The sequence below is a fragment of the Acipenser ruthenus genome, chromosome 26, assembly GCF_902713425.1.
Source record: "Acipenser ruthenus chromosome 26, fAciRut3.2 maternal haplotype, whole genome shotgun sequence".
In the NCBI taxonomy this organism is placed as follows: Eukaryota; Metazoa; Chordata; class Actinopteri; order Acipenseriformes; family Acipenseridae; genus Acipenser; species Acipenser ruthenus.
Window position 1 is genome coordinate 22,946,341 of NC_081214.1, and position 22,764 is coordinate 22,969,104.

General features: G+C 41.7%; 2 protein-coding genes across 13 annotated transcripts in view; both read left to right on the top strand.

Moving 5' to 3' along the window:
* LOC117430182 (uncharacterized) overlaps positions 1-16,855 on the top strand; it is a 51,460-nt gene extending 34,605 nt beyond the window's left edge. For 6 of the 7 annotated variants that reach the window (XM_059001443.1, XM_059001444.1, XM_059001446.1 and 3 more), the window contains 16 exons: positions 6,330-6,443; positions 6,665-6,796; positions 7,079-7,138; positions 7,938-8,030; positions 8,340-8,438; positions 8,842-8,904; positions 9,435-9,821; positions 9,959-10,069; positions 11,067-11,102; positions 11,526-11,600; positions 11,917-11,946; positions 12,251-12,319; positions 13,031-13,063; positions 13,396-13,437; positions 13,822-13,996; positions 14,813-16,855. In XM_059001443.1, coding sequence (XP_058857426.1) covers positions 6,673-6,796; positions 7,079-7,138; positions 7,938-8,030; positions 8,340-8,438; positions 8,842-8,904; positions 9,435-9,821; positions 9,959-10,069; positions 11,067-11,102; positions 11,526-11,600; positions 11,917-11,946; positions 12,251-12,319; positions 13,031-13,063; positions 13,396-13,437; positions 13,822-13,996; positions 14,813-16,394 — 2,979 coding nt within the window. In that variant the 5' untranslated portion in view covers positions 6,330-6,443; positions 6,665-6,672 and the 3' untranslated portion in view covers positions 16,395-16,855. Of the gene's footprint in view, positions 1-6,053; positions 6,230-6,329; positions 6,444-6,664; positions 6,797-7,078; positions 7,139-7,937; positions 8,031-8,339; positions 8,439-8,841; positions 8,905-9,434; positions 9,822-9,958; positions 10,070-11,066; positions 11,103-11,525; positions 11,601-11,916; positions 11,947-12,250; positions 12,320-13,030; positions 13,064-13,395; positions 13,438-13,821; positions 13,997-14,812 lie in introns of those variants that run through there. The other variant, XM_059001442.1, reaches the window with a different exon arrangement.
* Positions 16,856-18,464: 1,609 nt separating this feature from the next.
* LOC117430753 (phospholipid-transporting ATPase 11C-like) overlaps positions 18,465-22,764 on the top strand; it is a 64,529-nt gene continuing 60,229 nt past the window's right edge. For 3 of the 6 annotated variants that reach the window (XM_059001623.1, XM_059001621.1, XM_059001624.1), the window contains exon 1: positions 18,465-19,001. In XM_059001623.1, the coding sequence (XP_058857606.1) occupies positions 18,975-19,001 (27 nt within the window). In that variant the 5' untranslated portion in view covers positions 18,465-18,974. The remainder of the gene's footprint in view (positions 19,002-22,764) is intronic. The other 3 variants (XR_009308995.1, XM_059001622.1, XM_059001626.1) reach the window with 1 other exon arrangement.

Here is a 22,764-nt window from a genome sequence, read left to right on the forward strand (position 1 = left end):
CCACAGGTCTCCTCATTATTTGAAGGAGATTGATAAATGTGTGACCTGTAATTGATTTGGTCATCTACATTTCACTGCTGCCCTGCCTCCAGCTCCCCTCCATGTCTGGCTATGAATCCGCACTTGTTCCGAGCCCCTATTCACTATTCAGGGAGCTCTAAGGAGACAAGTCCCCATCACAATATTGCCAAGGCCCTGTTGGTTTTCTGGTTCAAATCCTTGTTCACGCTGTTTGCCGAGTACTTGTCTGCTGTGACAGCTTTCAGACAAACAGAGAGAGCCCTGAAAGAGGCCTTCCAGAACCAGGTCTTTCCTGCTGGGCAGCCACTGAAACAGTCCTTTCAGGGTCCTCGGTATTGAGCCATCCCCCTGGACGCTGCCAGGCAGAGGCAGGGACTCGCATTCCAGTCAAGGCCAGGCCACCCGAGCGGGGCTGCAATTGCAAAACTCTTTTAGAAAAAATAAAAGAACATGCCCTTAGAAAAGTCAACCGCGGTATTTCTGCAGTTTTTGTCATTGTTAGACAATGCATTCACCATCCCCTGGGTTGCCATGTTTATTAATGTGCTTTACCATACCTCTCTGTTCTTCACTATGCTTACCTATGCTTTACCATGCTTTCACTAAGCTGTATTACACTTGCTATGCTTTCACTCTGGGAAACTTTAATAAGGGATGGTTTTCAATGATCTGGAATAGGCTGTGTTACTCTTCGAAATTGATCAATTAATTCCAAATGTAGGAATCTATTCACTATTATATATATATCAATATATATTCAGAAACTATGTTTGGCACCAAATGTAGTTGGGTTGTATCTAGAGCAGAAGATAAGAACACCAATTAAGGGCTGAGCGTTATCTCATAACACCGTGTAACAATTTTTTTTTTTTTTTTGGTTCCTGGGTAGTAAGTGTTATTTCCTAATTGCTTGGCTATTATTCCCCACAAACTTTGCTTTTGTGACCAGGACAGTGATATTTTGAAATTTACCTATTTTCCAGAACATTCCAGATAGATTCAGTGCTGAGTAAACGTGGAGTAACTTCTAGAACTTTCTAGAACTTTCCAGTAATATAAATAGTAGTATAAATACAGGGGCCTTAAGCCCACCAGTTCAGTTTAGTTCCAGCTGCCTAAGTGGATACATATCTGCATTTTTCTGAGATGGCATCAAGGTCATAGGAGACTTCAAAATGGTGGCATTCCTGATGGGTCTCCAAGGCGGTTTTACCAAGTTTCCCTGCTATCTTTCCCTTTGGGACAGCAGGGACACCAAGGCGCACTACCACAGGCGGGACTGGCCACAGCGGACCGAGTTCTCTGTGGGGAGGAACAACGTCAAGTGGGAGCCACTGGTGGACCCTCGGAAGGTGCTGATGCCACCACTGCACATCAAATTGGGCCTTATGAAACAATTTGTCAGAGCTCTAGATAAGGAGTCGGCAGCCTTCAAGTACCTTCAAGACTTCTTCCCTAAGGTGTCTGAGGCAAAGGTCAAAGCCGGTGTCTTCGTCGGACCACAGATAAAGAAGATCCTGGAGTGCAATGAATTCCCCAAGAAGCTCACTAGTAAGGAGAATGCGGCTTGGAACAGCTTTGTTGCAGTGGTTCGGGGCTTCCTGGGCAATCACAAGGCCGAAAACTATGTGGAGCTGGTTGAGACTCTGGTGAAGAACTACGGCACAATGGGCTGTAGGATGTCCCTCAAAGTCCATATCCTTGATGCTCATCTTGATAAATTCAAGGAGAATATGGGAGCGTACTCGGAGGAGCAAGGCGAGCGCTTCCACCAGGATATACTGGACTTTGAACACCGCTACCAAGGACAGTATAACGAGAACATGATGGGAGATGACATTTGGGGGCTGATTCGTGAAAGTGATTTACAGTATAATCGTAAATCTCGAAAAACTACTCACTTCTAAATCTTTTGTAGTCATTTTTGTATTACTTTAGTATAAATACATGTTAATTTGGATTCATATGTTGTTTTTTTCTGACTTTATGTGAACGAAAAGACACAAATTCGCCCGTTTTCTCATTGGAAATAGGTAAATTTCAAAATATCACTGTCCTGGTCACAAAAGCAGTTTGTGGGGAATAATAGCCATTTTCTATACTTTTGAGGCATAAGCAATTAGGAAATAACACTTACTACCCAGGAACAAAAATTGTGTTACATAGTGTAATGCAGCTTCATGCACGTTGTAACAGATTCACCCCACAAGCAGGGGGAGCAAAGGAGTCATTCTCTGACATGGGGCACATGTTTATTTGAGTAAATGATGCATTTGCTTTGCCTATTGTAGATTCTTGCGACCATGCACCCAGAAGCTGTTTGGCCCCAATTTGTTTCACTTTGCCTGGAATGTAAATGGCTTTCTTGAGATACCTGGAGATCTGTTTCCTTCAGTCTTTAACAAATCCCTTTTTTTAAAAGGACAAAATTCTGTGTACATGCAAAAAAAAAAAGGAAATAACCTCCAACTGCTGAAAGGCACATGGGGCAGCTTTAATGTCTACAAACTGGAAGTCTTGCTTGATTTTTAAAAACAAAATATTGTGAAAAAAAAGATTCTGAAGTGGGACTAATGCTCGCCACAAACAATAGATAACAGGTTACTGTTTGAATTCACAGTGAAGTAGGGAAACACAACACAACTTTTGCCTTACTGCTATTTACAATTTAAAAGCACTACGCCAGCCAGTGCTACACACAGCACTCATAAGCAGCCTTCCCCTGACCCGAACCATTGAGCAAAACTAATACTGGAAAACCACAGAGATTGTAAGCTACAGATAAGTAGTTAGGAACCTTTATAGAGTATAGCACCATTATCTTAGCTGAATAAAAATAGGATTTAGTGGTTTTTCCACTTAATTTAAACCAAAAGAATCACTACCTTACACATTGCGCTGGTAATGTAATGGGGAAAAAATCACAAAAAAGGCTTTGTGGCGCTGACACCTCCTATAGTGGTTCTGTGTTGTCCCGCAAAAAAAAAAGAGAGAAAAGCTTTTTCTCTTCTCACTATCTGCTAACAAATTCTAATTGATGCCATGCATTCCTCTGCTCGGGGTATTCAGTGAATAACGAGCGCAGGGCTCGAAGACCTCTGAATCACCCGGTCCAAGACACAGCAGTAAAAGATCTCCCCCTTTCCCTTCTTCCCTAAATCTCCACTCAAACTTACCGCCCATTAATTCTGAAGCATTGTATAGAAATGTAGCCCACAAAGCCTGTCAATCTCTCCTGCCCCCTAAAGCCTTGGCTCACACAGTCTGGAGTGACAGCCCCCCTCCCCTCTCTCTGCTGCTCCAATGCACAAAGCATCAATCTGTCTTTCTCAGTAGCACCCAGAGCCCTTTGTGCAGGATGCAGGTGCCCATCAAAGCACCCACAGTCAGCCCCCCTCACGCCACGCCCATGGGAAGCAGGAACTGCTGACAATGGGGCACTGTGGGAAGGAGGTGGTGCAGGTTGGAGGGGGTTGGGGTGGGATGGGGTAGAGGACAGATGGCTGGGGAGAGATTCCCAACCAATCCGCTGCATTTCCAGTGGGAATGACGGCTACTTTCTGGAGCGGTGGGGGGGAAGCAGAGGGCAAGTGTTTGGGAGTGCAGGAATGCAATCCCAAATTATTATTAAAAAAAAAACAAAATACTGAAAACACGAACTGAAAACAAAACTGTTTTAATAAACCATTTGAATAAAAAAAAAACATGAAAACTGGCTAAAACATTAATTAGAACTGTTTTGTAAAATAAAGAACATCACGAAAATGGTTAGAAATGTCCAGTTCAATAAAGTGTTTTCATCAGCACAAATCCTAATTCATTGGAAATGATATATATGATATATATGATTGTCAGACCAAATGGTTTGTAAACACTGAGCTAGTTTTCAGAGGGGAAAACACACTCAATACAATTACCAAACTAGAGATAAACATTTCTTTCAGGATTTAGGTTCTTGTGCCTGGTCTTAAGTTATTTATTTTAGAACTGGATTTTTTTTTTCTTTCATAGAAAATGTGTTACTAGCGCTTTGGAGGAAAGAGAACCCAGCCCACCTGTTATTAAACGATTCAGAGCCGCATTCACAGCATGGGCTGAACCTTGCGTTGTTGTTTTTAAAAAGGAAAACAAACAAAAAAAATGCAAATGTTACATAACTAGCAAGGAGCAACTAACCCTGTCTGGGTATCCAGGTCCCCTTCCAATATTAAATAAGAGGTGTTTGAGATACAATGAAAGGCTGACCCCCGTTCCCTTGCTCTAGTCCCTAGACTGATCTAGTCCTATCATTATCTACACACTGTGATCTAATGATTATGACCCGCAGCCATTAACCCATTAAGCGCCATTGTCTTCATTTGAGGACATTTTTTGGAGCATTTTTAAGTGGCATCTACATGTTATTTTAATGTTCTATTTAACTATAGATTACTCTAATTTTGCTAACTTCAAAAATTACGTCTAAGTGCAATGCATCAAATGACATAAATACAGCTTGCGTTGTGTTTTTATCAATGGGCTAATGAAATGCATTTGACTGACTTTGAGGGGTTTGAAACACATGCTGTGGAACCATTCTGGTAATTTTCTCTGATGCTGGTTTGTGAGGTTGAGGGGAAAGTCTTTGGAAACTTTTAGGTAAATTAGCTTAAATTACGTGGCTTAAATATACGTTAAATCAAAGCATTCCGTAAAATCAATTTAACCGTCATGTTTGAATGTTGTGATTTGAATGAATTTGCAGTGGATTCACACACACACACACACACACACACACACATATATATATATATATATATATATATATATATATATATATATATATATATATATATATATATATATATATATATATATATATATATATAATGACTTTCCAGCCCATGGACTTTCTCATACTTAGGATATGTTAGTCGCCTTTAGTTCTAGTAACGCAAAGTGATCCTCCTGTGATGTATGTGATCGCTGAGACCTAAGAGCACCTCCAGACCAGACCAACACAAATGCCTCATACTTGTTACGGAGGCGCCACCTTCTGGACATATTCTGAAGCACAGCATTCGTCCAACAGTCGGAAGAGTAGTTTTTGTTTCAAATGTAACATTCTTGCAAGAACACAAATAAAACGTAAACTTCTTCTTCTTCTTCTTCTTCTTCTTCTTCTTCTTCTTCTTCTTCTTCTTCTTCTTCTTCTTCTTCTTCTTCTTCTTCTTCTCATTGTCAGCATCAACGCATCCATGGTGAGATTCGTGTAAAATGATATTATTTAATATTCTGTAACCTGTAGAACTATTTAGTGAAAACATTATACATAGATACATCCATCCATTTATGTAGTGAACCCTGATATTGATGTACTGCAGTCATCTGAAATGTCGTTGCATCAGGTAGACGTGACTTCACATAAGGATTAGCTAAACTATCAAATTAGACCTAATTAACTACAGTCTGTGATGATGAGAATTTCCACGACTGAGATCATTCAAATAATAGTTAAAAACGTTCTGGCGCTGCCACAGATACTATTTACATCTCTATGACGGCGTCTTGTTCTGGATTAACCGCAATCATCATGTTTAGGTTTATGTTATAACGCGCCGGTAGATGGCAGCAGTGCGCTGAAAAGGCTCCAAACGCCTCGAGCTGTGGGATCGCATGCGGAGCGTCTATTGATCATACAGGTGTTTTGTTTAGAATGATTCTATTGAACCAACTTTATAAAACTCGCCGTCGTCTGTTTTATAAGAGTTGTCTTTATAATCTAAACAAAATTAGGCTCCCAGAGAATCCAAAATGAACCATAAACAATAATAGCCAACATACTGCGCCTGTGTTAGGGATAATAATAATAATAATAATAATAATAATAATAATAATAATAATAATAATAATAATAATAATAATAATAATAATAATAATAAAAAAGTAGGCTTCTCTGTATGTTACAGAACTTTTAACATTGGCGTCCGTTCTGGGAATATTTACTGCTCACGCTGGATCACGACATCATAGACTTTATGATGAGCCATGACATCATAATAGCAGCGAGGTTACTGCGTGAAAAAGCAGAGTTGAGTTTGTTGTGAGATAAGAATGTAGGAGCCGGGGGTTGAGTTTATTAGCGGCGTTAACATGGCTTTTTCGCCGACTTATTTATTGTTTTTCCTCGTCATTTGCATTGGCATTACCAGCAGAGGCGGTTCTTCAGGTCAGATCTCATTCGTTTCTAGATATCCTTTTCTTCTTTTCAATGTAGTTCATGTTATACTGCATATTAGCAGATGCTGAACTTTCGTGTTGATTTGCAGGATTTGCAGATTGCACCACCATTGCAGATTCAAGTACGAAAACTAGCGTTGGGAAACCTGCAGCACTGAAGAGAAATGACAAGATCTTTATAAACAAAAGGAAGCTCCAAACGGGTAAAACAGTTTATTATTATTATTATTATTATTATTATTATTATTATTATTATTATTATTATTATTATTATTATTAATAAAACGTGTGCAAAGCACAAGACTTAGGTTTCAGTTCATGCTGGGGCCATGCTGATTTCATATTCTGAAACATTGTTACCTCTATACATTTTTCTATACTGTACTCTACATATTACCAAACACTACAATAACGCCCACTAAAGACATTGCAATGGATGATGTAGCAACGTCCCCTGGAGACCTCGCAACTGCAGCCCCCCAAACCACCCCACCCCTACAAGGGAGAGTCGATGAGCAGGGACGTTTCGATGCAGTCTTTCAGGACCCAAGCCAGGGTGAGTGCTGCAGACATTAGGGAATAAGCTAGGTTGTCTAGAGCATAGGATTGGTCTCTCTTAAGTGCAATTGACGAAAGGAGAAGGTGGTCCCGTTCGTGGTGGGCTGGAGGCACTCCTGAGAGGCTTGGAAGATCTCAGTGCCTCTGCTCTTGTCATCCCTGCTCTGGAGAGATTGGCTAGAGTCTGCTGCCAAAGTCTGCATATTTTCAAGATCCTCCAAAATTTAAAGAAGGAAAAAATAAATATAAAAATGTGATCTGCTTTTTTGTTTTTGTACAGGTGCTGGCCAGTACGAAGAGCTGCTAAAAGACATTGTAGCCCATCTAGAGGGGATTATAGGTGAGCATGTTGCAGACTCCCTGGCAGCCTGCCTGCACACTCATGAATTGCATCCAGCTGTTGCTATTGTGCTTCTTTATGAGCACTTCATTTTTTTGGATGTTTGTGGGTCACTTGATTTTCATCAGTCAATCAAGCCATGGAACTTCCACTGCTGGGAACTTCAATTGTAAGAACATGGACCAGACTTTCCAGTGGTGGAGCACTTGAATCTGCATTGTGACCTCATAATAACAGAATGTCCCATCTTAAAACAGTGATACACTCCAACCTCAATGTTAGCTTCGATCCATCTGGAAATGTGGATACACCTTTGTAATGATGGGGGAAAGGAACAGGCACCACTCCAGATTTGAATGACAAACCACTCCTCTAATCCCATAAACCCACCTGCTGGCTATTAATACATCCATGGAAACCACTCCTCTAAGACATCCCATAAACCCACCTACTGGCTATTAATACATCCATGGAAACCACTCCTCTAAGACATCCCATAAACCCACCTACTGGCTATTAATACATCCATGGAAACCACTTCTCTAAGACATCCCATAAACCCACCTACTGGCTATTAATATATCCATGGAAACCACTCCTCTAAGACATCCCAACCCCCAAACTCTCTCAGAGATCATTGACTCCAGCAGTGAGCGACTGTGGGGTGCAATCTCACAACCCTCATTCCTGTGTGCTGCTAGGGTGGGTTAAAGGGTTAGAAACATCACAGAAAGACAAAGCACTCTCGACTTGTCAGCTCAATGATGTTGCCATGCTCTTGTTTTCTGTTGTATTGCAGGAGAACCTCCCCAGATACCACTAGTGCCCAAAAACACAGACAGCAAGTTCCTTATATTGGAGATGATACTGAGAGAGCTACACAATCATTGTAGTAAGCATTTCCCTGCACACCAATGCACACCAAAGCACACATACCTTTGCACTGTTGTTTCTGTGTTCAGATATTCAATGCGTGTGTGGCAAGCTGTAGATTGGTCTGGTTCTAAATGCTCCGAGAACACACTTTGAATTGCACTGTTGTTCAGTTTAAGCTATAGTTAAAGGTTTGGGGTAAAATTGTCATGTAGGGTTAGACAGGTCTAGGTGAAGATGCGACTGAAAGATGTTTCTGAGCATTTAGGTCCGCACGAAACGACAATGTGTGGTTCCTCAGATTTTGTTTTTAAACTTTTTTTTCCAGAAATTACAGCCGGAAAACTCAAGGAGAAGGAAGTGGATAAGAGAAATTTCGAACGTGTTTTAGCCTCTATACTGGAGGAGCTTGAGGGATGGAGTTCAGGTAGGGGTGCTGATGGCCTAGTGTCTTTGTCCATCAACAGTGTTTGTTTCACAAGAAAGTATGTTTTTCAATATAAATATATGTTTTAAAGTAAAATAATGAGTCATTAATAACACTCCAACGATACCTTTTTCCCTTGACCTGTGGCTGCCATCATATGACTTTTTGGTTTCCGGATGATAAAGATCTATAAAGTTCCAACATAACTGTTAAAATAAAAAGTTTCAGTGCCACATTGTTTTTACCTCTGACTTTATCAATGACTCAATGATTTCACCCAAGCTTTCTTGCACAGCAGTTCACTGTATCTGATACAAGCTATCTGATACAAACTGAAATTTCAAATGGCTGTAGCAGTCTTAACACCAAGTTAAGTGGACTAATCATTGCATTTTTCTTTTAGGATCCATATATTGTTTTAAAGGAGACCGTGATGCTGGTAATAAGACAGAGCCAACACACACAAGTAAAGTACATTATTTGTAATAGCATGTCTAAAATACAGCTTTACTGAATACAGAACCAGTCCTGGCAGTTTGGTAATTTGATGTGGGGCTTGTTTGGAATTATTTTATTGTTGTATTGTTATTTACTGAGTATGGTCTACTTGGGTCTCTCTTTCTATTAGTGCTGCACTATTGAGATGTACCTGCACTGACCCCCGCGGGCACAAAGTGAATAAACGAAACTAAACTGAACTGAATTAACACCACACTTTGTTTTTCAGTTAGATTTGATAAAATTAGATAAAAACTGGCCAGATTCTTGCTTAGAATATTGTAGTGACTGAAAGTGCATTGAGCTCATTTTATATTTCTTTACAGATCGTGCACATATTAGTGTTAGTACTATTGTTTAATTCAACCCACGTTTACCATTTTTCTTCCTTCCCTTTTAGAAAACAATTTTGAAAATGAAGTGAAGCCACATGGGCTGGTAAACCCAGTGAGCGTGTGTTTCCTCTTCCTGTGTCTGACTGTCTGATTTCTCTTAAAGCTTTGTCTAAACCAAGTGACCAAGCAGAATCGTCTGAATCTACTGAATCAAGTGACCAAGCAGAATCATCTGAATCTACTAAACCAAGTGATCAAGCAGAATCACCTGAATCTACTAAACCAAGTGACCAAGCAGAATTGTCTGAATCTACTAAACCAAGTGACCAAGCAGAATTGTCTGAATCTACTAAACCAAGTGACCAAGCAGAATCGTCTGAATCTAGTAAACCAAGTGACCAAGCAGAATCCTCTGAATCTACTATATCAAGTGGCAAAGACACATCCATTAGAACTATTAAATCAAAAGACAACACATCCTCTGAATCTGCTAAATCAGATGACCAAGTGTCAAGTATCGAAGCAGCATCTACTGAAGCTCCTGCACCAGGTGGGCAAGTCATTGCTAGTACCAGCCAGATCAGCAGCATTGAGAGAGCAAGAGCTGGACACACTGTGATGCTCATGTGGCAAAGCCTCTTTTCTTTGTCATGTTACTCACTGTTTTCTTGTCTTATCTTTGTTTAGATGTTTCCTCAGGTTCTGAGGAGTCTGAGTCTTCAGAAACCACCCGTCTCTCACCAGAGCTTATTAGTCTAGAGAATTCAGAGACAGAGGCAATCGACGACATTATAAAAGGTAAGGGGGAGCCATAGTGTGGAGGCTAGTTTGAACAGCATGGTAATACAGGCAAAGCTTTTAACATGGCTTCACAGGGACTGAGCATGAACAGGGACAGTAACCTGGGCTTTATCAGTAGTTCACCTATAACCAAGCAAAATAAGAATTTCTAAAAGACTGTCTGAAACACCAGCTATTCTAATCTACATTACTTAGCTTTGCCCGTTGTGATGATTCTTTGCCAAGCCCTAAAAGAAGCCTGCTGTGTTGGAAAGTGCAGTGTGCTTGGTCTCTATAGTGCACTGTGTTTGGTCTCTATAGTGCAGTGTGCTTGATCTCTAAAGTGCACTGTGCTTGATCTCTATAGTGCACTGTGCTTGATCTCTATAGTGCACTGTGCTTGGTCTCTATAGTGCAGTGTGCTTGGTCTCTATAATGCACTGTGCTTGGTCTCTATAGTGCAGTGTGCTTGATCTCTAAAGTGCAGTGTGCTTGGTCTCTATAGTGCAGTGTGCTTGGTCTCTATAGTGCAGCATGCATGGTCTCTATAGTGCAGTGTGCTTGGTCTCTATAGTGCAGTGTGCTTGGTCTCTATAGTGCACTGTGCTTGGTCTCTATAGTGCAGCGTGCATGGTCTCTATAGTGCAGTGTGCTTGGTCTCTATAGTGCAGTGTGCTTGGTCTATATAGTGCAGTGTGCTTGGTCTCTATAGTGCAGTGTGCTTGGTCTCTATGGGGCAGTGTGCTTGGTCTCTATAGTGCAGTGTGCTTGGTCTCTATAGTGCAGTGTGCTTGGTCTCTATAGTGCAGTGTGCTTGGTCTCTATAGTGCAGTGTGCTTGATCTCTATGGGGCAGTGTGCTTGGTCTCTATAGTGCAGTGTGCTTGGTCTCTATAGTGCACTGTGCTTGGTCTCTATAGTGCACTGTGCTTGGTCTCTATAGTGCACTGTGCTTGGTCTCTGCTGTGTTGAAGTGCAGTGTGCTTGGTCTCTCTGATGCTCGTCTCTTTTCACAGATGATGAGGATACTGAAGAAGCGAGAACGGAAGAAGGTATTTGTTTTATTCAACACCAAAGGTCTGTCATAAACCCGGGTCAGATGCTGAAACATGACCTGTGATTTAAATATTGCTTAACTCTTTCAGCACTAATAACATTAGGTCAATAGTCTCAGGGCTGGTCGTGAAACAATAATCTATCTATCTATCTATCTATCTATCTGTCTGTCTGTAGGTTCCATATGAGTGTGTCAATCTACAGATTACCAGTAAAGCTAGAATATAGCATTTATATATTCATTGCCTAGAGACTAGTGTAAAAAACGCCTCCTCATCTGAGCCTTTTTCAAGGTTACCATTAGGAATGAAGTAGCATGTAAAGGCGCAGACTCGTGTGCTTCACAAAGCCCCCTGAAGGCAGTATGATGCTGTGCATCTGTAGAGAGTGAAGCTCTGAATCCATGTCATTCCTTGCAGAGCCGGTGAGTATCAATGTACAGGCTGGCATGAGAAAGACCCAGATGTCCCTGCAGGAAGAAACCGCACAGAAAGGTAGAGTAATGCATATCAGAGCATATTTGAACATATTCGGTAATACTGACTTTAAAGTCCTAACTGTATGATTGAAGTACTGTTTATAAGCCATGAAACGGTTCTGGACGTTTGATGGCTTCTTTAAGTGTTTCATGATTACAAGTGAACGCTTTGTGAACTGGGGTCAATTCCTAGTAAATAACACAGCATCTTGACTGTATATTCCCATATAATTGTGGTAATATTGGTTACAACATGATTGAGGAGGGGGTGGAGGAGCAGACAGTACAAGGTGAAGATCTGAATCTGTCATTCTCTTTTTAATTCACTGCAGTTGATATACCACCTCTCCTGCCCAACCAAGGTAAGAATAGTTAGATTTGAGATATATATTTGACAGACACACACACACACACACACACACACAGACACTGTAGGTATCACGAGTGAAATAACCACAGCACTCCATGTTCATGGTGTATTCTGTTTCTATAACGTTTGACAAAGAAAGCAGGTTTCAATTCTGTCGTTGGATTTGAGTGCGGTGAATGTAGGACACATTCCAAAATGACACTTATGTGAAAAAGTCAACGTTCGATCTCTCTACAGCTGATGTAGATGTGCATGTGCTGTACACAGGAGATGTGAATCCATATTTATTCTCGCAGAGCCTGTGGAAACTACTGAAGAGAGTACCACTTCCCAAGTGACAGAGAGCACAGAGCCCTCAGTGACAGGTAAACTAATGCATTTATAATAAATCAGATAAGGCATTGCTTAGTGAATAACATGGTCAAGTGCTGCATCTTCCCTGCAGTATTTCAGTGGGGTAACAGCTTTATTTTCAGCCGGGATGGAAATGAAACTCCTGCTGCATTTCACCCATTCCAGGTTTTACTATGAGCTTGCTTAGCCACCTTGTATAGGTAAACAAGCTCAGGTGTGTTCTATTAAACTCATAGTAAAACCAGGAATGGATCACGCTGCTATGTAACAAGAGGCTTATTTCCATCCTTGGACTTTAAAGTAACTTCTCTTGAAGAATACACAAGAAAAAAAGCTCATGTTAACACACTGCCATTTGTATATAGATCGATACTTAGCGAGATACTGTAGATACGGACGTGACTATAGATATAATACACTACAGAGCATTCAAAAACAGCAAACAGCTCCCAGGTGAATCAGGATACTCATCAATCACTAGAAATCCTTCATGAAGAAGAAAAGTAAGTGATAAAGTGAACATATGACATTTAGTCATGTTAAAAGATTATTAGGAAATATGTGTACAAAAAAGCCTCCATTTGCAGCTGTATGTATTAAAATACTGTGCTCTTTAAAAAATGTGTAAAGAGGTTCATTCAGTTTTTGCGTAAAACAAATCTTATTGTTATTTTATTGAGCAGGTGTTTGTGGTAAACCCTTGTTTTTGTTTTGAATTCCAGCACAGATATCAGCTAACATCACCGGCTACCCGTGTAAGAGAGTGCCTGTATTTTTATTTCAATGATGCTGGAGGATAGCAGCTAAGTTAATGAAGTACAGCATATAAGACCTTCAGTTTCACTTTAATTCAGTTCAGAAAGAGTTGTGTCGCAGTTACACTCAAGTAATTCATTTCAAGGAGTGATGAGATTCTGGCATTATATAAAAAAAACTATTAAAAGAAAACATTAGTATTCACTGTATAGTAAACTACACCTCTATATAAAAAAAAAACATTAGTATTCACTGTATAGTACACTACAGCTCTATATAAAAACTATAAAAGCCACCTTTTACACCTCAAGCATTTTATTTCTTTTTGTAGTGCTTAGAGCTCAGCCAAATATGGAAGAAATGGACATTGAAGGTAGGAGCAGCATACTGTATGCAACAAACCCTCCCTTCACTCAAACACCAGAGCTCAGAGCCCAAAGCATGCTGGGACTGCTGAGAAATAAGCTTTGAGGTGCTGTAGGAGACCTAACTGTCACCTCATTCACTGACAGAGCCATGCAAGGCTAGGTAACACTTAACATTAAGTGTCTCATAGGTGCTTAATGTGTAAATCTTTTTGCATGATATATGTAATGTAACTTTGCGTAATAACATTGTAGTTATGTGTAAGCACACACGTATCTACTAAGTAAGTACTATGTAAATACATGGTAATGAGAGGCCCTTCATGTAACGTGTTACCCAGGGGTATATCTTGAGATCCCGTTGTCTGATTGTGATGCTCTGTGGGCTCCAGGTATCCCAGTGCGCATGGAGGAGGAGGAGGAGGGTGTGAAGTTGACAGCTCTTGAGTGGCTGGTGGAGAATGTCTTCATTGTCTTGGGTGTGGTGCTCCTCGTTTTCCTCTTGGTTCTGGGTGTCCTCAGCTTCTCCATCTGCACCCTGACAGACAAGAAGGACTCAGCCTCACGGTAAGGGAAAACACACAGGCAGCAGCAGCACAGAACACAGCAGGTCATATTCTCAACGCGTTTACTCCAGTCTTTAATGAACTGCTGCTCACCGGCTGTTCATTTTACAAAACAAGATCTGTTGTGGTGTTAGACTGGATCCTTGTTCGCCAGGGACTTGGGCTATTTTCTCGAAGGCGCGGATTTTCTGCACAGCACCCGTTAACTGTTTCTGGATTTCAGAGTCAGCCCAGATTGTTAAAATAATTGATTTCTTTGTTCTCCGCCATGCTGCCACAATTATCTTTTTTGTTATCTTCTGGACAGCCTTGCAGTCGTGAAAAAAACCTTGAAATGCGTCACTCTGTCCCCCTGTGGGCTTCTTACCCAGCACACACCTCCCTGCTACGCTATGACGCGGTTCCTGGACATAGTTGCAGCCAATTTCAGTTTCTTTTTTTTTATTCTAAACATTCTCATTAAAAAACATAATTTAAACAGTTTATTGGGATAATATTTGCATTACATACCTCGAAAATTAAAAACACCACAAACACATACTAAGAAGACCTTATATGGCAGTGCTACATAAAGCCTAGTGATTCCTAGAACTCCAAATTACTAGCGGCACTTTTTCATATATCAAAATATATACCAAACAAGACTAAGATATATGTATTTGTTTATAGGTAGTGAATATTCTTAATTTTATTTAGACATTACTAAAAGTGCTTAATAAACAATTTTTGAAGCTTTTAAAACACTACAATAGAAACCGTTGCAAATAAAACTGAACAACTATTTGTTTCTTTTCTTCTTCATTTTATCCTTCAATAGCTTATCTGAAATCCTAGTCATTAAAAATGAAGGTGACGACAGGGTGGACAAAAAGTATGTTATGGGCCGCATTGGGAAGCAGCGAAGAGCCTCCACGGCACTGGAACAGCTTGAGAAACAGGATAGACCTCTAGCTCACCCCAGACCCATTCCAGGGGGCCAGCTGCCCTCAGACAGGGCCTCCGCCTCCTCCACTATCTACAGCGAGCCGAACTCCCGGGCTTCCTCCAGGCAAGTGGCCTCTGACGGCGAGCAGCAATCGACTTCCAGGGTCTGGTTCACTGACACCGATCTTCTCTCAAACGTGTCTCCCGAGAGCTGGGCGGCTGAAACTGACCTTCCCTCAAACGTGTCTCCCGAGAGCTGGGTGGCTGAAACTGACCTTCCCTCAAATGTGCCTCCCGAGAGCGAGGTGACTGAAACCAACCTTCCCTCAAACATGCCTCCCGAGAGCAGGGCAACTGAAACCAACCTTCCCTCAAACATGCCTCCTGAGAGCGAGGCAACTGAAACCGACCTTCCCTCAAACGTGTCTCCCGAGAGCTGGGCGGCTGAAACTGACCTTCCCTCAAATGTGCCAACCGAAAGCGGGGTGATTGAAACCGACCTTCCCTCAGACATGCCTCCTGAGAGCAAGGCAACTGAAACCGACCTTCCCTCAAACATGCCTCCCGAGAGCGGGGTGACTGAAACCGACCTTCCCTCAGACATGCCTCCCGAGAGCAGGGCAACTGAAACCGACCTTCCCTCAGACATGCCTCCCGAGAGCGAGGCGACTGAAACCGACCTTCCCTCAGACATGCCTCCCGAGAGCGAGGCGACTGAAACCGACCTTCCCTCAGACATGCCTCCAGAGAGCGAGGCGACTGAAACCGACCTTCCCTCAGACATGCCTCCCGAGAGCAGGGCGACTGAAACCGACCTTCCCTCAGACATGCCTCCTGAGAGCGGGGCGACTGAAACCGACCTTCCCTCAGAAGTGCCTCCCGAGAGCGGGGCGATTGAAACCGACCTTCCCTCAGACATGCCTCCTGAGAGCGGGGTGACTGAAACCGACCTTCCCTCAGACATGCCTCCCGAGAGCAGGGCGACTGAAACCGACCTTCCCTCAGACATGCCTCCCGAGAGCGAGGCGACTGAAACCGATCTTCCCTCAGACATGCCTCCCGAGAGCGAGGCGACTGAAACTGACCTTCCCTCAGACATGCCTCCCGAGAGCGAGGCGACTGAAACCGACCTTCCGTCAGACATGCCTCCTGAGAGAGAGGCGACTGAAACCGACCTTCCCTCAGACATGCCTCCTGAGAGCGGGGTGACTGAAACCGACCTTCCCTCAGACATGCCTCCCGAGAGCGGGGCGACTGAAACTGACCTTCCCTCAGACATGCCTCCCAAGAGCGATGCGACTGAAACCGACCTTCCCTCAGACATGCCTCCCGAGAGCGGGGTGACTGAAACCGACCTTCCCTCAGACATGCCTCCCGAGAGCGGGGCGACTGAAACTGACCTTCCCTCAGACATGCCTCCCGAGAGCGAGGCGACTGAAACCGACCTTCCCTCAGACATGCCTCCCGAGAACTGAAACCAATTAACTCTCAAGGGTCTCATAGATGAACTGTGTCACCGAACCTGCTCTCCCCTCCCCCCATCTGAGGAGGATGCCCACCAATGTGAATCACTGCCTCTGTCAGAAGCTTCTGTCCTCTGGAATAACATCTATGTTTAAATGATAGTAAACTCCAACGCCGTATTGAAAGAATCTGTTTGCTATCATGCCAGCAATAAAATATACAGAAATAAATATGTCGTGCCTGGGATTTCGTGTTGGTATAATGTGTCTGAGGTGATGAGTGCACAGGACTAAAAGGAAACATTATTATTATTATTATTATTATTATTATTATTATTAATTAGTCATTTAGCAGACACTTATGTAAAGCAACTATGCATCAACAACTTCTGCTGCAGAGTCACATACAGTAGGTGCTTGGTTTTCCGTCTTATCTGAAAGACGGAGCACAAGGAGGTTAAGAGACTTACTCAGGGCCACACACAGTGAGGCAGTGTCAGCTGGGATTTGAACCGGGAATCGTGACGTAAACACTCCCATTACATTGATACTGGGAGGGGGAGGGGGGTATAGTATGAAAAACAGTTAGCATTTTAAAAGTTTACCACAACACATTCACATGGTAATGCTTGTTTCTATGCTTTGCTGTAAAGCACAATTTGTGAAACGAATCCTGATTTTAACTGTTTTAATTCGGTTTTGTACAAATATTAACATCATTCACAACGTGTTAGATTAAACTGGTTTATTATATTAATAATTTGCCCGCCAGTTTGTTTAATGGTGCATTTTTTAATTAAGAAAGTGACCTCGACTTCCCTGCATTTTGGCATTGCTTGTTTCAGAATATTATATTTATAATGCCTTGCGTTTTATTGAAAGCTGGATGAATTTCTGATTAATATCAGAGGAATAGGAATGTGTGTAAGCACCGTGTAATGACACAAGATGGCAGTGTAAGCGAAACAGTAAAGGATCCTGAACCGAGATACACTGGACTGCATCTGCGGTACTTCAGTGTGTTTTCATGTGGGTGGGCCTGGATCAAAGTCGAGTTATATTATGTAAGAACTTGATAAACATTATTCTCTTTCATTGAATATATTGTTTTGGTTGCTTGTTCTCAGCTAATACACTTTAATAACTAGTACCGCCGAGCTGTCCAACCTTTAAAAGAGCCATTACAAATGGATCACAGACACGCTACCGGACATTAAACCACGTGACAGCAAAGGAAATATGCAAATATATTTGTAAAGATGAAAGTGAAATGGCAAATAGAGAAAATAAATATTCAGTCTTGTTAAGAAACCCGTCATGCAAAACTAGCAGTCTTGTTTAAGGTATATTTTGCCAAAATAAAATATGCTGAAGAGGCAGATGATATATAGTACTAATAAAATAACACAGAATCATCTATCAAACAAAAAGGAAATGGAACAATCGTTCAACACTTTACAAAAAACAAACATTACATGAATGACCTAAAATGTGTAGTTTCAGAAGAAACGAAATGAGACGATGTACAATACAGAAGAATACAGGAAAATACATGAATAAATAGACTTAATACCACGATGCCTGAAGGTTTAAAGTTTAAATAATTAACTATGTAGTGATATCATCACAAGAAATAAATGGATGCAGTTACCATGGCATCAAAAGCCTACACGTGCCTCCATTGTTTGTTTTAAAACACAATTCCCCTTGACAAAGGTGTGGTAAACACACCAAACGTTGGGAAGTATATCTAGTTTAAAAAAGACAAACTGAAATAGTGGGAACTCGTTGCACAATACGTTTTTAAAACAGAGCGTCGATGTGCTGCATTTTGACTGTGCCAGTTTCTACGCAGGACTACAGCTTGTCCTTGCAGTCTTTTCTATTTTGGATACTTCAAAACAGCCATAACGTGTGCTCAATGAGCCATGCTTTGGACAGTCTCATGTCGTACCCCACTGGCATGCCAGCATGGCAATTGTTTTGCGGAATCGTCTTAAAAAAAAGAACTACATTTCCCAGTGAGCCCCGCGAGTTGTAAGCGCACCCGCCGAGGGGAGGAGCTCGCGAAAGTGGAAGCGAGTTCGACGACGGACGGTGAGGCTGACAGAGACTGAGGGGAGGAGGAGGCGGCGGCGGGTGTGGTTTAAACCTGGACTTGAGATTTGTTTTTTACTGTACTTTTGTATTCCTTTGGCTGGGATGGTGGCGTCAGACGTGTAACTAACATTGCTGGCTCCTGTGTGAAGAGACGGTTCAGACAAAATGCTAAGACCTCAGCATTAAGATGCCGCGGATCAGAGAGTAAGAATCCTCTGGCAGAGGAAGCTGTGTATGTCCGCAGCGCAGAGAATATATTATCACACTGCATGATATATTATTAACAGTACTACAATAAGAATGACTGTGTCGGGGATTGAAGGACACATTGAAGTATTGTAACACGACCGCCACAGTCCTGTGCTGTCGAACTGAAGAAGATATAACGAGAACAAACATTTACAATCAATAACACTGAATACCACAGGAGACAAAGGCAGTGCCGCAGATCAGAAGCATTCATAAAATCTATCCCTGAAGAACAATTGCAAGATGTTTCGTCGGTGCTTCAACCGCTGGGTATGTATTGTCCTACTGTCTGTACGTCTCTTTGCTGTATTTGTATCAAAATTGTGATGGTATTGTAATACAATGTGTATTATCAGTAATAAAATACCGTGGTATATATCGCAACATGTGTCAGAAATCGGGCCAGAAACCATCGGAAGACATTCACTTAGTGTACAGTGCTCGACCCGATTTATTATTATTATTATTATTATTATTATTATTATTATTATTATTATTATTATTTAAATGTTAAACAGGGTATGTATCAAATCACTCCACAGCCATGTCCACATCAGTAACAATGTAGTTTAATAGTCTGATAATAGAAGGCGTCTTTATTTCAGAGAGCGTATTGCGTTTCTGTCAGAGATATATATAATATCTCTAGTTTTTTTTTTGTTTTATTTTATGTACAGAATGTGCATCCCTGTCAGTATGCTAGGTTCATCATGCTTGGCAGTCAAGTCGTAACACAGCACACTTGGCTGTACCGCAATTTTATTGCCGCTACAGTACTTCTGCTTGCCGTTTTTCTGATGAGTGTTTCCAAATCATAATTTATTGCCCTAACAAACCACAGTAATAGGTGTGCTACCCAGTGCTGGCGTTTATTTTACTGCACAATTCCACAGACTAATTTAGTTAGTTCCTGCTGCAGCAGCCACGTAGTACCGCACAGAGAGTACAGAACAGATACTTCACTGCTCCCGTGGCGTTACGGGTTAGTTCATGTCTCTATGCATGCACAATGTATAGGGTTTAGTTTAAAGTACATGGGATATGCATTTACCCTGAACGATCACGTCGTGTGCCTGTGTGGGGTCGTTTGATGCTCTCAAAGAACAGACTTGATAGTAATCGCGTATTGCTGTGCTATGGGTGGTAGACTTGGGCACGCCAGTAATCTGTAAACAATCCTCAGCACGCTGCTAACAGGGCGCCTGTCACAGCAGCTCGTACTGAAGTTATTTGATCTCCTATTAATATTGTTCTACACTTACATACTGTAGCAGCAGCTGAGAAGTGTGCCTGATTGTCTTCAGGAACTCAAACAGCGGTTCTGGCAGAATAGTTTTTCAACTCCTCCCTGCAGTTTTATTTTCTATTGTACCACTGGAACAAAAAAAAAAAGTTCTTTTAATCCTTTTATTTCATTAACTGTCTGAGTCCTGACCAGTAAGAAACCAGGAGCCTACATGCGTGTTTCCAGTTCAGGACCCCATCACCAAGGCTGAGAGCCATTTTGGATTTGGATAACCATATTTGAACTGTCATGTGATTTATTTTAACCAGTAATGAAAACACTTCACATTTTTTTTATAGTAGGTATTCTACCACAGGCGGATACTGAAATGTGATTTTAAAAAATGCTCTCGGCAAGCTCTTGAACAAAAGTTGGAGAAACTGGTTCCTTTAAAACAAGTCTTTTAATACAATGGAAAAAGTGACAAGTGAAAATCTGGTTCGGGTAGTGTGTAATGGAAAAATTATGGTTTTAAACACATAAGAAAGACATAGGAATATTGTGTGTGTTTCTGCATCCAGTATCAGGGTACCCATTGGACTTCAATTCTTCACTCGGATTACTATTTAGAATTTCTAGTCTGGAATGTTGGGCTTAATTCCTCTGCATTTTTACAGACTTGCTTTGTTGCCCCTTATTCAATAGCTTGCTGAAAGCACTAGAAATGTAGTCTACATCATTAGACAGCTTGCCTTCCCTTTAGATTATTAATGATCGCATCTATGGCGCTAGAACTGAACAAAACCAATTATGAAGCTGCTTGTATGCTTTCCCCATGTTTTAACAGCACTGCTATATACAGTTCAGAGTGTAATACAGCTGTAATTTAATTTTTTTTCTGCCCGGTCAGCTACTCTGAGATGCTGCAATGCCTGTGGCATCATGGATTCTATAAATCATAGCTCACGTTAGGGAGCCAATGCAGGGCATTATTATCATTCCGATGAGCTGCCAGGGCTGTGAGCCAGGCAGTGCCAGAGCAGGAGGCAAGGCAGGAGTTACTAAGGCAATAATCAGTAACCACAGGGTTGCAGGTACACACAATTGTCTGCTACAGTGCCTCTCCCATTCTGGACATGCACATTGTGTCCCTGCGGAAGTCCAGGTTTGCTGTTATACAATGCAGGGTATCAGAAATTCCTGCTCTCTCTGTACCTGTAAAAAAAGAGGGATGGATTTTGTTGCCTATTTTTAATTAGAAAATAATATAATGAATATTGCTACTGCTTGAAGGAACGGATAGGATGATAAAATGTCAATAAAATAAATCTCCAGATAACTCATTATTTGTGTCAGGTGGGCTGTTATTATGAGTTACTGTGCTGCAATAACACAGGCCTGTTCTACAGTAGTTTGCATGTCTGACAATATTCTAAACACCTGTCTGAGTTTGTATCGCAGCAATTTGAAACCAGAATTTTTGACTAGGAAGCATTTTGTCATGTGACAATATGCAAAGACCAGAATCCAATACTAGCTGATCTAAGTGCTGGTAAACACCCTGAGAAACCCGTATGCTTTTCAGAGCTGCCTCTATCTCCAGGACATGTTGCTGCTCACTCCACAGCTGTTTGTGATGTTTTGATCCACATGCCCTTGGTCATGCATGTCCTGGGGGGATGCTGTGCAATTCACTGCAGTCCTCTCCCCCTTGTATTGTAGTTCATCTTCAGAGCGGACTGCGCTGTAACTTTATTGGTAAGCAAAAGCTAAGAATTCAAAATGTAGTTGTTTTTTGCAGGAGAGGGCGGATATGTGTATCTTGCATTTCACATTTCATACAAGCCAACGAATCCTGATAACAGAAACAAAAAATTATGACTTTCATCCATTCATGCATTCCCTCCCTGCATCAACAAATATTCAGATTTTTATTTGAACAAGGGACAGGCATTGAAACACGAACACTGTAGTCACTCCATTTACTTTACATTTATAAAAAGGTTTCCTTCTTGAAATCCCTATCAGACTCTAAGAAAACGTGTGGGTGCTGGTGTGTGCGTTAGATCGATTGTGTGTGATTCAGTGGTTTTCACAACAGCAAGCTACAGTAAGCAGGAATGAATTCTAATGTTTTTTGTGTTTTATTTTTAGAACCACAACCCTTGCTGAAGTGGTTTCCGTTTTTTCTCTGGCTTATTAAACCAAGCTCTGTTCGTTCGGCAGCGCATTCATTTCAGAGCTGTGCTCCGCTGTGTGTGTGTGACCCTGCAGGTTAAAGGCTGGTTTACCATGCTGTTGGGATATTTCAACAGATATCAGTCTGCATGCAAAACAGTTGTTGTAAAGTCAATATGAATCATTCAGTTTGCATCTCTTCCAGCGCTCCTGTAGCAGAAACTTGGCTTCAGTATATTCTGCTGGGGAGCAGTGGCTGAGCTCCTCAACAGGAGAGCTGTGGGACTCTGTTACTAACTTTCTAAAACGGTTTTACTGCTCTCAATCCCATCAGCGCAAGAGCTGAGGCAGTTGACCTGAATTTCGTCAAGGTTTATACTGCTGAGACAGGAGGGACATGACTGATATCCCCACTGTGATCAAGTGAGCGAGCGTGTGAGCCAGTGACTGAGATGGAGTTAAGGGACAGCTGTGTGAGAGCGCTTGGGTTGGTTCTCCTTGTGAGAAGCCTGCTATATTGTAAGGTCTCTCTAGTGCTGGCGCTGAGCACCTTGGATGAGTAACCTCTCTGTGTCTGAGCAGGAGAACAGCTATAAACATACAGTGGGATGAAAGCCCCAGCCCTGCAGA